The sequence below is a fragment of the Nyctereutes procyonoides genome, unplaced genomic scaffold, assembly GCF_905146905.1.
Source record: "Nyctereutes procyonoides isolate TBG_1078 unplaced genomic scaffold, NYPRO_anot_genome, whole genome shotgun sequence".
NCBI lineage: Eukaryota > Metazoa > Chordata > Mammalia > Carnivora > Canidae > Nyctereutes > Nyctereutes procyonoides.
Genome location: NW_026575140.1, coordinates 31,238,830 through 31,253,985, shown reverse-complemented (window position 1 = coordinate 31,253,985; position 15,156 = coordinate 31,238,830). Strand labels below are relative to the sequence as shown.

The window sequence follows — 15,156 nt, the reverse complement described above, 5'->3', positions numbered from 1 at the left end:
AGGGAAACCAGTGCCACAGGTGCGTGGATGGGCTGTGCACTGCTGCAGAGGGAAGAGCTACCTCACGGGGTCGGAAGGCTGAGTGGACCTGGAGACTCAAGAGTTCTTCCCAGTGAACTAGCACTAGGCCGTGTGTCGGATTAGCTTTTGGGGGACAAGCCTTTCCATTTGATTATTTTTTAAATTCCTACCACATAGAGGAATGTGTCATGCTGGAATGTACAATTGGCATCTGGAAATACATGCCCGGTTTCTATGGAGACATATGTGATGCCATACACACTCCCAGGATCCCACAGGATGTGGAGCTTCCGGGCTGGCTGTGTCCAGGGCTTGGTCAGGCAGCAGGTCCCCACATGAGTGCCTGTCGCCCTCGGCAGCTTGCTCCAGACAGAGAGGCCCACGGCGGCCATCTGTCCAAGGCATCCTTCACCTGGCGGCCCAGGCCCCTCTGCCGAACCTGCAGATGATGCCGGTTGATGACAGCTCGCCCAGGAAGTGCAGCGTGGCACCCAAATTGATGGAGAAGGGGCTGATGCTCCTGCAGAACATGGCTGGCCGGGACAACCAGGTCCCGGAGTGGAAACTGCGCCGGAGGCAGCGCTGCCTCAGCAAGTCAGCACAGGCCATCAGCCACTTCTATAGACAGAAGGTGCCAGGGCCCGGGAGCCAGACAGGGATGACTTGGGGTGGCCCACGTCTCCCCGTTGGCAGAAGGCCTCAAGGTCTGCTCGGTCGACGCAGCCTTCAAATACGCTCTGGTGATGGCCAAAGACGGGCTGATGCTGGGAGCACCGAGAACTGGCAGCCCTGGAGTCTGGGAGGGACATGGCCATCAGCTCTAGGCCTCCCTGTGGTGGGGAGGGTGTCTAGGAAAGGAGCAGAGTGGGGGGAGGAGGGGAGGAGGAAGGCAGAGCGCAGCTGGAAGGTTCCTGAATCTACCAGGGGCTCAGGGAGCCAGGAGAGCTGAGTGCAGCTCCCCAGAGGCTGCCCAAGTGGACGCCAGTGTCTGCTCCCATTGGTGCCCACAACTGTCCTAAAGCTCGAGGTTTTTGGGGCTGGGGCACGTGGCTTCCAGGGGCTCTTCCCTCAGTGTCCTGTTGTGTCCACTGCACCAGGGTGAGTCCAAGCAAGACATTAGCCCTGGGGACACCAGCTTCATGGCCGAACTGGAGGAGCTCAGAAAGATGTGTCTCTCGCGCCCCGGCTGCCCTCAGTTCAGCACCAAGGCCACGTCCATGTCTCATTATGGTGAGAGCCAACCATGAGGGGGGCCCCGTGTGAAAACCACCTCCTGGCCTGGAGGAGTGGGGCCACCTTCCCAGCACCTGTCAGCTGGAGTGATGCCAGTGTGGGCCGTGCACGGTGTGTGGGCAGGAGCACCTGCTCGAACTCATAGCAGGGCCAGCTGGGAGGGAGGCAAGGAAAAGCCTTCTTGCTTTTCTCTTGTCTCATCCACCTGACTCTGTAGGGTTAGGGGCAGGGGCCGGAGAAAAGGTTCAAAATTCTGAAAGCTGCAGGAAAGAGGTCATAAGGCCAAAGGTAGGAACCATTTTTGTTCTGACCCAGGAGAGCAGGAGGCTTGGAGAGGGCAGCCAGTCAGTCACTCAGCGGTCCCCGGGGGCCCCTAGCCAGACCAGGCTGTGCCCTAGATCTTGCAATTGCTGGGCTTACTCCACCTCCATGTCCCCACATGTGATGCTGTCCTTAGAGACAGGGAGATGGAAGCTTCGTGCTTGTGGCTAGCAATGGGGGCCTTGTTCACATCAGAAGCAGGAGCCCCCACCCAGTAGGTTCTAAGGTCCCCTCAGAGAGCAGCCAGTGCTCCAGGTCCGTGAATTCTGGGCAGGGCTGAGATGGGCCCGGGGGGGCCACACTGCATCCTGCATTCTGCTCACAGAGCTCCCGCCACTGGCCTGATTCCTGACGACTTAGGGGGAACAGGATCTGCCCCTTGGGGCAGAGGGGTCTCTTGGAGACTTAAGGCTGAGCCGTTTTTACAGATGGGGATGTGTCCTTCCAGGAAAGGGAATGCACCACTATGCAGAGATGGACTTGCACCTGGTCTGTTCCGGGTGGGCACACCAATGGGCCAGCAGGGGATGAGACATGTGTTTCAATTTGGTCCCAGGTTTGATCCCACACATCCATATGACAAAAGTCACCTTTAATCCGACCTGAAGTTTATTTTTTATAAAGATTTTATTTATTCATAAGAGACCCAGAGAGAGAGAGAGAGAGAGGCAGAGACACAGGCAGAGGGAGAAGCAGGATCCATGCAGGGAGCCCGACGTGGGACACAATCCTGGGCCGAAGGTGGCGGCGCTAAACCCCTGAGCCATCCGGGCTGCCCCGACCTGAAGTTTGAAAAGAAATGAGGGACACCTGGATGGCTCAGTGGTTGAGCATTTGCCTTTGGCTCAGAGTGTGATCCTGGAGACCTGGGATTGAGTCCCACGTCGGGCTCCCTACATAGAGCCTGCTTCTCCCTCTGCCTGTGTTTCTGCCTCTCTCTCTCTGTGTCTCTCATGAATAAATAAATTAAATCTTAAAAAAAATGAAATGAAATGATAGTCCCATCAATGCAGGGAGGTCTTGGGAAGATGTGGCCTTAGCTGTCATCAGCTGACGTTTTTAACATCCTGCAGGCTCAGCCACCTCAGCCGAGTTGCCCGAGGACTTGTGCGTTGTCCAGCAGGGCTCGGACATGAAGGTGGACAGTGAGGGCAAGGCCGGCTGGCACGGGGGTAAGATACCCCTGGGGTCCTCTCCCTGGCACCCCAGCTCTGAGGCCTCTGCCTTCACCTGCTGGGGCCCCTTCCCCCCCCGCCCAGGGCTCCTCGATCATGCTTCATGAGACCCCCCTTCCCAGGACCACCCGCCCGGCCCTCTGCCCCTTACACGGGACAGATCCCTCCTTGGGCAGAACACCCTGTTCCCACGCATGAATATACTAACTTAGGTTTATCTAAAGTTGATCTCTGCATACAGAGATCTCCTTTGTCTGGACACGAGGAAACCCCTCGCAGATGTCCGGGCCACCTGGTGCATGGTGGTATCCGTGCCACCTGGTGTCTGGGAATCTCCAAGGGCTACTATGATGATTTTCCTCCATTTCTTCAACACACACGCTGGCAGGTGGGGAGGGATGGCCAATGGCGGTTAGAGCTAGGCGGCTTGGAGGAGCGTGGCTGGGCAGCAAAGGGGGTCCCTACAAGGTGACACTCTTATGGAAGGCCCCAGGGCGGCCCAGCACTTGAGATGAGTCTGACTCCCCGCTGCATCTCCACAGGGTGCCCCCTTCCATTTAGTAAGAGTGCCTGTGAGTTCAACTACTTGTGGAAGAGGAGTGAATCCCAGACCATAAGCCCGGTCTCCAGCAGCCCAGTCCTGGCGCAGAGCCACCCGAACAAACGGCTACCCTGGTACATCTCGGTCATTCATGAGAAGGTACGGCCATGTGTGTGCACGGAGCCCTGGGCAGAAAGCCTGGACCTGACACCCAGCTCTGCATCCAGCCCCAGAGGAGGGCCAGGCCAGCCCCGGGGGCTCTTGTCGGGCATCTGGTTAGCCATCCAAGCAGATCCCCAGATGCGACCAAAACTGACCCCGAGAACCCTCCTTGGGCTTCCTCCATAAATCAGAGCTTTCAAGAATTTCTTACCCCTGTGCATCTGCATCCCAGTGGCTGGTGGTTTAAGCTGGCATTGCTTCCCTGGCTTGCAGCTCATCACACATATCATAACCTTAACCATCCACATACCACTATTCCCACTTGAGAGAATATATTCTTAAAAATAGTAATAATCAGGGCAGCCTAGGTGGCTCAGCAGTTTAGCGCTGCCTTCAGCCCAGGGCCTGATCCTGGAGACTTGGGATCGAGTCCCATGTCGGGCTCCCTGCATGGAGCCTGCTTCTCCCTCTGCCTGTGTCTCTGCCTCTTTCCCTTTCTCTCTCTCTCTGTCTGTCTCTCATGAATACATAAATAAAATCTTTAAAAAAATAGTAATAATCAGGGGCATCTGAGTGGCTCAGTTGTTTAAGCACCTTTGGCTCAGGATCTCGGGGTCCTGGGATTGAGTCCTGCATCGGGTTCCCTGCTCAGTGGGGAGTCTGCATCTCCCTCTCCCTCTGCTCCCTCTGCTCTGCTCCCACACTCTCTCTGACAAATAAATACATAAAATCTCTAAAAAACAATAGCAATAATCAGCTTGGTGTGTAAGGGCCTACCTACGAGCTGATTCCTTACGATGTCACTCTGTGCATCTTTGTTTGTGAGAGTTTACCTGTCTGTAATTCCCTTGTTTGCTTTTGGGGTCAGAGTAATTCTGGCCTCAAAACAAACAATCAAAAAGTTGAGAGGCATTTTTCTCTCTGCTCTTCTGTTCTCTGGAAGAGTCTGCATGAGACTGGTGAAGAATTCCTCACAGAAGGAAGTTGTGTGTCCAGAGAGTCCTCACGGGGGAGGTTTTCCAAATAGGAAATTTGCTTCCTTGAAAGATAATCCGATTTTCTCCTCCCTCTTGTGTCAGTTTGGATAGGCTATGTTTTGCGAGGAATGCCTCTGCTTCATGTACATTTTCAGATTTGTTAGCCTGATCCTGTGCTTAATGGTCTCCGAATCCCCCTCTAATTTCTGCAGGAGATTCCGCAGGAGCGAGAGCCTCCCTTCCATTCTGGACAGTGCTTCCTTGTACCTTCTCTCTCTCTCTCTCTCTCTCTCTCTCTCTCTCTCTCTCCCTCCCTCCCTCTCCTCTTTTCCTAGAATCACCTTCGGTTGTTGGTGGTGAGTCTTTAATGACAGTCATGGAAATGAGCACCATAAAGTGTTGGGCAGCTAGTGGGAACACAAAACCCTGATAGCGTGGCTGCACGAATCTTCGTTTTACTTTTACCTCCTGACACTCTGCCTCCACATTTTCACAATTTTAAATGTGTCAATATCCTGTGACCACTTTAGGGAAAGCAGTTCCACGTCAGGGAAAGCCTGAGGATGCAGTCAGGTAGAGCCACACAGATCTGTGTAAAAGGATGTTCTCTGCAGTGTTTTCATTTATGCCAACCGTGGGAAGGAGAAAGCACTCATGTGTGAAGTGGCCAGAGGAAGGGCTGCAGGCTTGGCTGGCTCCAGGGGCTTGGAAGGTGTCCTTAGGGTTCTCCTTGTCTCATCTCCACCTGGTCTGAGCTGGCATAGGGAGAGCTTCTCCCCTGGAAGCAGGAGGACCATCTGCAGTGACAGGGACCCTTGAGAACTGCCCTGCCTCCCCACGCTGCACCTTCCCCTTCCTCTCCCCTGTTTCCGGCTGGTCCTCCACATTCTCATCCTTTCATCCTTGTCATTCCCTCCTCCCACTGTAGCCTGCAGCTCTTTCCTGGAGCCCTTCTATGGTTGTCTAGATGCTGGCTTCCTTGCTCGCTCCAGCTCCAGTCCGTGCACGGGAGGCTGTGCATCTGTCCCCACCACAGCTTCGGCTTCACCCCTACAAGTCCTGATGTCTTGATAAAGTTCATTATCATTCCGCTTAAAATGTTTTTTAACTTCCTTTGTGCCTTCTGCTTCTTTGTTTTATGGGCTACGCAGAGGCCTGGCACTTAAATTCTAAATATTTGGAAAACATCCTACTTATGTTCCTTTCTCCCTGGGATTGCGCTGGGACCCCTCCCCCCAGGCCCCTGGGTCCCTAGGGCTTCCTTTACTGCTGCTCCCAATTCAGAGCTGTTCAGGGCAAGGTCTTCGGTTTCCATTTATCCAAGAACATGGGTATTCGTCTCCAACTCTGAGGAAGCGAGGGCACAGAGAGTTTGAGCATGGATGGTGGAGGGGCAGAGGGCTTGGCTCCCTGACAAGCTCTGGGGTGGCTCTTGGGGCGTGCTGCTGGTTCGTTGTGGGGCAGCATGGAATGATGGTGTGCCTTGCTGCAGCTGGCGGGTGTGGGGGCGCCAGCCAGAACTGGGCCTGATGGGGAGGCTGCCAGGAACCTCCCCAGTAAGGATTTGGGGCCTGCCCTCTGGTGGGAGTGGCTGGGATTTCAGGGTCCCAGGACAGCTAGTCTGCTCCTCTGGGGCTTCAAGCCCCCGCTCCACAGGCACCAGGTGGAGAGGGTGGGTCAGGAAGGAGCCTGCATGGCACCCAGGGGCCGCCCGTGCTTTTGTGCCCAGGATCACTGCCTGCTCATGCTGGGGGAGGAAGTGCAGCGCCTGTCGGAGCTGGAGGTGCTACTTCAGAAGAGAGATGAGGAGGTCCTGGCCCTCCAGGAGGAGAAGGAGGCCTTGAAGAAGCAGCTAAAGTACCTACTCAAGAGCAAAGGCCCAGAGATGTGGGTGAGCCAGGGCATGAAGGTGAGTGGGGCCCTTGTCACAGGCTCTGCATCCAATGCGTCCAAAGTTCCAGGTGGCCCTCGGGCCCCTGACAAATGCCCCATCATCCACATCCTCGTGGGACCTCAGCCCAGAAAAAGAGCCGTGAGCTGGACACCTAGACCCCTGTGCTTTGCTGCTGGCTTGCTTTCCCACCTGGGACAGGTCATGTCATACTCTGGACTCAGTGTCCTTACCTGGAAGATGAGGGCCAGCTCCTCTGAAATCCTATAGGATGGAAGGGAGGCTCCAGACCTGGCCTCACTATGGGCCCAGTGGGCATGGTGGCTTGGATTAGCCTGATCTTTCTGGCCACAGGATGTTCAGTGTCCTTCCCTATAAAGCCAGGAGGGGAATGCTGCCCCTCCCCAGGTCTGGGCAGAGGATTGAATGAGGCTGGTCCTGGTAGGGCACAGGTGTGGCCCCAAGATGCCACCAGAGAACACTGCCTAGAAATGGATATTGCGGTGCCAGCAGGCAGGGGCAGAGGGAATCTGAAGAAGCCTGGGGGCATCAGCTTGCCTTCCCTATTCCTGGCCTCCCAGGGGCTGTTAGAGATTTGTGGGCCCACAGTGGGCCTGCAGTGACATCACCGTAGGCATGGCAGGCTGGTCCTCCATTCTTGGAACAAAGCAGGTGTGCCCATTGCTGCAAGGCCACTTGCTGGGCCTGGGCCAGGAGAGTCCGAAACCACGCTATTCCCAGGGCTGCCCTGTGCAGGTCACCATCCCCCCAGGGCCACCCATCTGCAGGTCACTGCCCCCTTCTCACCAACACGGCATCCTTGGCAGGAAGACACTGGGTACCCCTATCCCCTGCAACATGGAGAGGTGGCTGTCCCCTTCCAGAAGGGCAGGTCTCAGCACATCTCTGGGGGCAGCTGAGGGTGCAGTCTGAATCCCTGAGGCTTACAGGAGTGGCCCACTTACAGGAGCCTGTGCCAAAGCCCCTGGGGAGGATGAGCATCCTGAAAACCTTCTTCAGAGATGAGGAGGAGCTGCAGCGCTGGAGGCAGGTGCGGGCTGGCCGGGACCCTGAGCGGGCAGGCTTGGCCCTGGGCTCCCCCTCTCCAGGGCTGCCGGGTACTGCCCAGGCCATGGTGTCCTACCTGCAGCCCTGCCCTGGTGGCCTTTCCCAAGCTGTACGCTCTCAACTCCAACTCTGGAGCCTCCCTTCCATCCTACAGGATTTCAGAGGAGCAGGTGCAGGGTGGCAGGGCAGCTCCTGGAGAAGTGACTCCCACTCCACCGTCCCAGGGGTGCCAGGCAGTTGTGGTCTCCTGAGACCTGTGAGGCTGGGGGCTGTCACAGCTGCTAGGGGCAGTGTCCCCACTGCTAGTGTGTTTCCTCCTCCTGCACTCCCGCCCAGGACCCCAACCCTCTCCCAGCTCCAGGAGGAGTATACCATGATCAGCAGAGGCAAAGACCTGGAAGGCGTTGGCGGTGAAGAAGAGGCTGCGCACAGGGAGGCTGAGGAGGCTGTGGACAAGGAAGGGAAGGGCCCAGCAGACAGGATGGGGGGTGAGGAGCAGGAGCTGCCAGAGGAGGAGGAGGAAGAGAAGGAGGGGGAGGTAGAGCAGGAGGAGGAGAAGGAGGTACAGGAGGACGAGGACCAGTGCAGGAGGAGTTCCCGCTCCCTGGAAGAGGCCTTCGAGCAGGAGCTGATAGCACAGCTGGAGGAGTACGAGCAAGTGTTCCAAGAGTTCCAGACAGAGCTGGAGATCACCAGGACCAGATACTCGCTTGCAACAGGTGGGGCGCTGGGGGCCCAGGAGCCACAGGAGAACAGGTGGCCCAGGGGACCAAGGGACTCGGGGCAGGAGGCTGCAGCCTGCAGCTGGGGCCACAGAGTCCCTTGTCCTGGCCTCCCAGTGCACTGCCCACTCCCCCCTTCCCGTGCTCACACAGGGACCATCACGTCTTTACAACGCCAAGTGGATTTCCAGGAGTCCCAACTGCAGCAGGTGAACACGGAGAACAACACCTTGCAGAAGGAGCTCCGGGAGCGGAAGGACCAGTTACAGGCCATGTCCAACAAGGTGACCGTGCCCCTGTCACGCGGCGGGTGCCAGCAGCCCCTCCTGTCCCACTGCTGGGCACGCGGAGTGGGAGCCGGGAGCCCAGGGGGCGTCCCGGGTCGCAGCATGCCCCTCAGCCCTGCACTGCCTGCTGGCCCTCACCATCCTCCTGGAGCTGCATGGCTCCTGGCCACTTCTCCAGCATCCCTGGGTCCTCAGGTCCCAGGGCTGAGCACACACACTTAGGGAGGCCACCAGTCCGCCGAGCCCACCTCTTGCTAAGATTTTCACGCACATAGCCTAAAGAACCAAATAGTCCCACAGGCTTGTTGCAAACAGGGGCATGTCCCACTCTCCTCCTACATGTGTGCCCGGCTCCCAGGGCAACCTCTTTCGACTCTTCTTTGGGAATCACTCTGCAGGTCTCCAGATGGCAGGCTCCTAACGACTGTTCTGGATTTTTCTCCATCGTCTCATTAGCTAGCACTTCCCTCTTTCACACCCTCCCACCCTCGGCTTGGGGCCCCCAGCACAGGATGTCCACCTCCTGCCAGCACCATCCCACCACAATGAGGTGGTCAGGCTATAGTTATCAGCAGCTTATGCCCACCGGGGACTCAAACATGGGTTTTTGCCAAAAGGATTAAGATTCATTCTCTTTTCTGATCCACTCCCGTGTTTTCACTGGAGTGCATCCTGCAGTAGTCTTCTGATAAAAAAATGAGTGGGTGTAAATTTGGGGGGACATTGTATTCTGCTAATGTCCTAATTCTACATCTCGATAGAATTTGTGTGGAACAGGGTGCCTGGGCAGCTCAGCCAGTGAAGCATCTGTATTTGGCTCAGGCCATGATCTTAGGGTCCTGGGATAGAGTCACAGGTCGGGCTGTCTGCTCAGCGGGGAGTCTGCTTCTTCCTCTCCCTCTGCCCCTCCCCCTGCTTGTGCTCACTCTCTCTCTCTCTCTCTGTCAAATAAATAAAATCTTAAAAAAAAAAAAAAAAAAGAACTTCGTTGGAGCCAAACCGCAGCCAGGAGAACAGTGAGGGCGCTGCCATGGACCCAAGTGGCCAAGGCTGCTGGAGGGAAGCCCTGCACATTCCCAGCTCTCGCCTGCCTGGGATCCGGGTCTGGGTGCACTGCTGCCTCTTTGGAAAACCGCCGAGTGCCGTCTTTGTACCCTGTGTTCCCGGTGTTTGCAGAGTGGTGCTAGTTCAGGACTATTGCCTGTCCTGGGCTCTGAGGGCCCAACTGGGGATATGTGTCCTTCATCTTGTTTCCTGAATTCTCCCCCTGGCGTCACCAGGCCCCTGTTCCTCCTCCTCTTGCTGTGCACTCCCCTGCTCGCCATCTCCCTGTAGTTTTGCTCTACTGTCCACATGCCGGCACGTTAGCCACAGCCACCTCCTGCCTCTGCCTTTGTCACGCTATGGCTTCCGCGATCACTCTTATTCTCTGAACGTCCTTTTGTCTTTTATTTCACGGTTCAGTGTCTTGCCTACCCCATGGAACACTTACCATCTCTGGGCTTAACTTCCTACACCTTTGTGATCTCCTGCAAGGGCCCTGGGTCCCTTTGTTTTAGTCTCTGTCACAAGAGAGTTTCGCTCCAGCATGAGAGCCAAGCACGGCTCTGAGCACATGGGGCATGTGTGGGTACTTTAGCTGAGTGTTTTTAGTATATGTGCTGCTGAAGCGAGCACTTGAGTGTTTGGAGGCCCTCGTGTTAGGTCAGATTGCCCTGGAATCTGGGAACCTAAAAGTTTCTTAGGCCTTGCTGACTGTGTTCTGGGAGCCAAGCTGGGAAGACAGTTGGGGCATCCCCGTTGGGGACCCGCATCCTGCATCTGGAGCCTGGGATCTCCCCACTCCACTGCGCCTGGCACATCCCCAGCCAGAGATCCTCTGCAGTGTCCCTGACATCCAGTCTGGGCAGGTGGACAAGGAGCAGGGTCCTGGCTGCTTGAGGGTGAGGACTGGTCTGCGGCTCTCAGTCTCAGAAATCCTCCGCCGATCCTTCCCACATCAGGCTCCAGATCCAGAAGAACCCACAGCACCAATTTCTGAGATTTAGGGACTCTGAAGAGTGAGCTGGGCTTGTTCTCCATGCCCCTGTTGCTGGCCCTGCTTTCCAGTGCCCCACGGGGGTGCCGCCTTCCCCCTTCTTGTCCTCTGCAGAAGTCCCACTGCTTTCATCTTACTGAGGTTCAGGTGGAAGAGCTGGACGCACGTGCTCGGTCTGTCCTCTTGCCCCCGACCTCCTGAGCCAACTGCCTGTCTGCCTTCCAGTTCTCGAACCTCAGGGAAGACAAGAAGCATGAAGAGATGATGGGCGTCATTGAGAAGGACAATCTTCTTCTCCGCCAGGTGACCGCCAGGCATGGTTAAACTGTCAGCCAGATGGCTGTTCTTGCTCTAAGTCCTGACAGTGTGGGGAAGATGAGCTGGAGAACCCCTCCACAGTGAGTCAGGCTCCCCTACCTCAGGCAGCACCCTGTCCACCAATTGCAGGAGCGCCTGCACACAGAGGCCTCGTGCCATTGTTGGCGATCAGACTCGACCCCATGAGAGTTGGCTGACTTCAGGAGGGGAGAAGGGGCAGGGAGCGAGGCAACCCGTTTGGGCCAGGTGGGCCTACTCGCCTACCCTCCCCGGTTCCCCTGCAGCAAGTGTCGGAGCTGCAGAGCAAACTCGCGAAGCAGGAGCACACCATCTCGGAGTTCGACGCCAAAGTCAGCGAGCTGCAGGCCCAGGTGAGCCAGAATCAGAACCACCTGCAGAGACGCAAGTGGCTGCAGGAGGAGATGTTGAGCAAGAATGAGATGATCCAGCAGGCGGAGCAGCAGGCGCGCGTGGCCCTGGAGAGCGCCCAGTCCCGGGTAGGCCCCAGGTGCAGAGCGCCAGCGCCCTCGCCCATGGCCGACGGAGGCGGACAGGGTCTGAGGCTCATTTCCCTGGTATCCCTGCCCCTGGCACAGAGTTGACGCTCCAGAAACAGTGGCAGAGAGGGCAAAGGTGTAATGGCCAGGGTGGCAGGAGGGAGCCCCCAGGGCGGAGTGGCCTCGTTGGCTCCATGTATGGCTTGTGCTGTGAAGGGCACAAGGCTTTGGACAGCCGGCCAGGAAGGAGAGCTCCAGGCCGGGGGTATGACAGTAAGAGTGCCATCCATTTATAATTTTCGGGTGCTTGCGTGGGTCCAGCACCGTTCTAAACTGCTCAGTGAAGTCCCCTAACATCCTGAACAAAGCTACGAAGCAGGTGTTCTTAGCATCCTCACTGGACACATAAAGCGCCTGCAGCCCAAGGGAGCGAAATAACCTGCCTGAGGCTGCAGAGCTTTGTAGGGCTGGTGCTGGGATGTGAAAAGCTGGATCCCACATCTGACCCCCTCATGCTGCATGTGAGCTATGGCCCAGGGGGAGGCCGAGGTGCCCTCTGCTGAGGTACACAGGCCAGAAAGGAAATCAGCAAAGAGCCATCCTGATTCCAAATCCCAAAACCAGCAAAAAGAAAGGTCCTGTGCATGTAGGCTTTTGACAGAGCACCTTCCCCACCCACCCAGAGCCCTGCTGTGTCCAGGTGTGTTCTCCTCCCCCCGGGTGCCAGCCTCCTGCTGGATAGCTCAGCAGTGTCGCCGAGGGCCCTTCACCTGTTCTCTTGCATAAAGCTGTGTTTCAGATCCCGCAATACACGCAGCTGGAGCGTTAGCCGGTGATGGTATATCGGTAGCTGGGTGACTCTTGTCTGGAATGCTGTACTGGGAAAGTCTGGGAGGGTCTGGGGTCCGCAGGAAGAGGTGCCGAGCGCCTTGAGTGATGTCTGAGTCAGCCGGGGTGTGGGGCCCTGTGGCCAGACTCCCCAGGTGATCGCCATCCCTTACCCAGCAGGGGTCACTTCCAGGACCACCTCCAGGGGGGGCGAGCCCCCCCTCACCATCTGTTCCCTCAGTGACCCCCATACCCAGTACGGTATCTGGCAAAGAGCTGGCATCAATCCACATGGGAAAGAAAGGAAGCCCCCTCCCCACCCAAGGTCAAGAGCTCCTAACATCCCCTCTGTCACTTAAACACTATCTCAGAGGCAAAGTAGACAAGCCTGCAGCCCTTTTTAGGCGATGCAAACTCTCTTTCGGCTGGCTCTCACCCGGTACTCCTGCATCATCAGGGCTCCTGGACACAGGGTGAGGAGCTGGTGCTGAGCAGCCACCATGACTGGGGGGACCCGTCTGAGTGCTCCTGGGGTCCTGCACACACACACACACACACACACACACACACACACACAATGATGCCGATGACAGCAAGACTAGACAGCCTGAACTCCATCCTAGTTAACACCTGGTTCATGCAAACAGCCATTACAAGAAAAGGAAGAAGGGCTGGGGCCTGCAGGTGTTCCCCCCAGTGCTAACCAGAGGGGCAGAGAAGCATGCAGGGTGCTCCTCGGGCATTGGAAGTCTCCCCTGGAGTCAGGAGGGGACCTTGGGGAAGGGGGAATAGCCTGTGGGATTGTTTGGAGCCCTTGTACTATTTTTCCTTTCTTAAACCATGTGCATGCAGGTTTTACTTTTCCAATTAAAAAAAAAAAAGAGTGGAGCGACTTAAAGCCTGGGTGTCAGGCCGCCCTGGGCCTGGGTTTTGATCTGGCACCTTCTAGCTCACAGGCAGACCAGCTGGCCTCTTCAACCACGTCCAGTTCCTAAAGCTGTGAAATGTGAGGACAGACCTACCTTCCGGAAAGCTCCACTCAGGGGTGGGTGTGATGTACCCCCTCCTTCCCTTTGCTCACAGCTTGAAAGACTGAGAAACAAGATCATCCAGGCTACCTTCAGCACCTCCGGGGGCAAGTCCTTTGCCACTGAGATCTCGGACAACGACATTCTAGAAGCCTTGCAGGTATCTCCGGTGCTGGGATGCCTCCTCGTCCCTAAGGCTGTGTCTCTAGGTCAGAGTATGCTGATGTGCAGCCCAGGGGCTGGGTGGTGGGGAGCTGCATGGATGCTGGGGATCCCCATTCTTGTCCTGGCTGTGTCACTCTTCCACTGGGACCCTGGAATCATCCTTGCTCTCTGCTCAGGCAGAGGGGGCCAGATGTCCCGAAAAGGTGGTGATGCTGGACACCTGGCAAGGCTAGGCTGCTCTCAGCATTCATCTCTAGGGTGCTGTTGGGGTCCTGGAGATTGTCCAGCAGCAGGAGACACCCCCAGACTCTGTCCAGCTCAGCCTCTTTGGGGATGCTTCTTGGTGCTTTGGTGTGACTTGTCATCTTGCTGACCTCAAGCAGAGGCATCCCAGGGACGGGGGTGCGGGAGAAATAGTGCAGGCTTTGGGCTGGCAGGGTCATGTCGTTATCCCTGTGGGCCTTGGCTGAGAAGCTACAGGCTGGTCACTTGAGTTCACTGAGCCGCAAGCCTCTCTGCACACAGACATGGTGGCAACAGGGCTGGGATAAGAGCTCCTGACTGTCCCTGCTCTATGCAAGGCCATATGGGCTTCTCACTAGGGGCTGTTTCTGTCCCCATGCCCCAAGCCTCCTGTGCATGGCCCTCCGCCCCAGCAGCTGCCTGTGACCTTGCAGTGTCCACATGTCCCAAAGACCTGATTTCTTTCCTCTATGTTGTGGGGGGTCCCGGGTCAGTAGTGCCCCTGGAGGGTGGCAACAGTCCTGGAGGGTGGGCTGCAGGAGAGCCTGGGGAGATGTCTCTGCAGCCTAGTTCCTGTTGCTGGGTGTGGGGGAGAGGAAGGAGGGAGGAATGGGAAGGGGGATGGGAGAGGTCATCAATACCACTCAGGAGCCAGGAAGGAGCCCCTCTCCTGGGCCAGTGCAGCACACAAGACAGTGATGTGCCAAAGCAGGAGAGGTGAGGGAGGTGGCAGGCCACCTGCCTGTGTGCAGGACAGAAGGGACTTGAGGGACAGACTGGATGGCTTCTGAGGTCTCTTGGCCTGGGTTGCTTGAAATTCTCAGAGGACATAAGAGATGTAGTTAGTGCTGCTTCAGGGGACAGGTGTATCTCTGAGATGTGGCGGGCATCTCTTCCCAACTCTGCGTCCCGTGGCCTGTGGCTTCACCTCCCGGGCTGGGTCAGCAGTGCTGGGGGTGTTTCCAGCCCAGAGCTACCCCAGCCCACCCCACCTCAGCCCATTCACCGCACACCCTGCTGCCAGCACCCTCTGGGGGAGGAGAGGTCCCCACAGCCACAGGCTTCTGTTCCAGAGGATCATTACAGAAAGAGCCGACTACTATAATCAGCTGAAACAGAAAGGTGTCCGAGTGCCTCCGCTGCAGCAGGCCGAGGCTTTATCTTCCTCAAGCAAGTCCAAGAAGCTACCCTCCAAGTAGACCCCAACGGTGCCCCCGGAACCGCGGCCCAGTGGAGGCCGGCACCCAGCTCAGGGAGCCACCCCCTGTGTGTTAGAATTAAACTCTGCTGTTGGCCATGGGCTCAGCTTTTCCTTCCCCGGGACTCGTGGGCCTTGGGCTACAACCACAGCCTCCGCCTGCACCCCTGGCTCCTTCCTGGGGAGACCCCCACACGGAGCACGGCTGCCAGGCTGGGAGGCTGGAGCCTGGGTGCCCATACACTCCTGTTCAGCCCGCCCTGGCCCTTCCTTCCACCTGCTGCACAAACCTGGGAGGTGGGGGCTCCCCTGGCTGGGGCGCTGCTTTCTTGCTGCGACCCCTTTGGAAGAAGGTGGAGGCAGTTTTCTACTGTTCCCGCCATGGCTGCAGAGTGAAAGCTCCAGCGGGCAGGACCCCTCATCTGCGCAGCCTACCCCGGTCC

At 57.1% G+C, this 15,156-nt stretch overlaps 1 protein-coding gene across 1 annotated transcript; it reads left to right on the top strand.

The window, feature by feature from the left end:
- Window positions 1–469: 469 nt before the first annotated feature.
- Window positions 470–14,714, top strand: CCDC27 (coiled-coil domain containing 27). The gene is made up of 12 exons (XM_055305229.1): window positions 470–652; window positions 1,119–1,251; window positions 2,649–2,747; window positions 3,293–3,450; window positions 6,160–6,384; window positions 7,304–7,372; window positions 7,745–8,108; window positions 8,265–8,395; window positions 10,662–10,739; window positions 11,039–11,251; window positions 13,163–13,267; window positions 14,589–14,714. The coding sequence occupies exons 1-12, from the start codon at window positions 470–472 to the stop codon at window positions 14,712–14,714; spliced, it is 1,884 nt and encodes a 627-aa protein (XP_055161204.1).
- The last annotated feature ends 442 nt before the right edge of the window (window positions 14,715–15,156 follow it).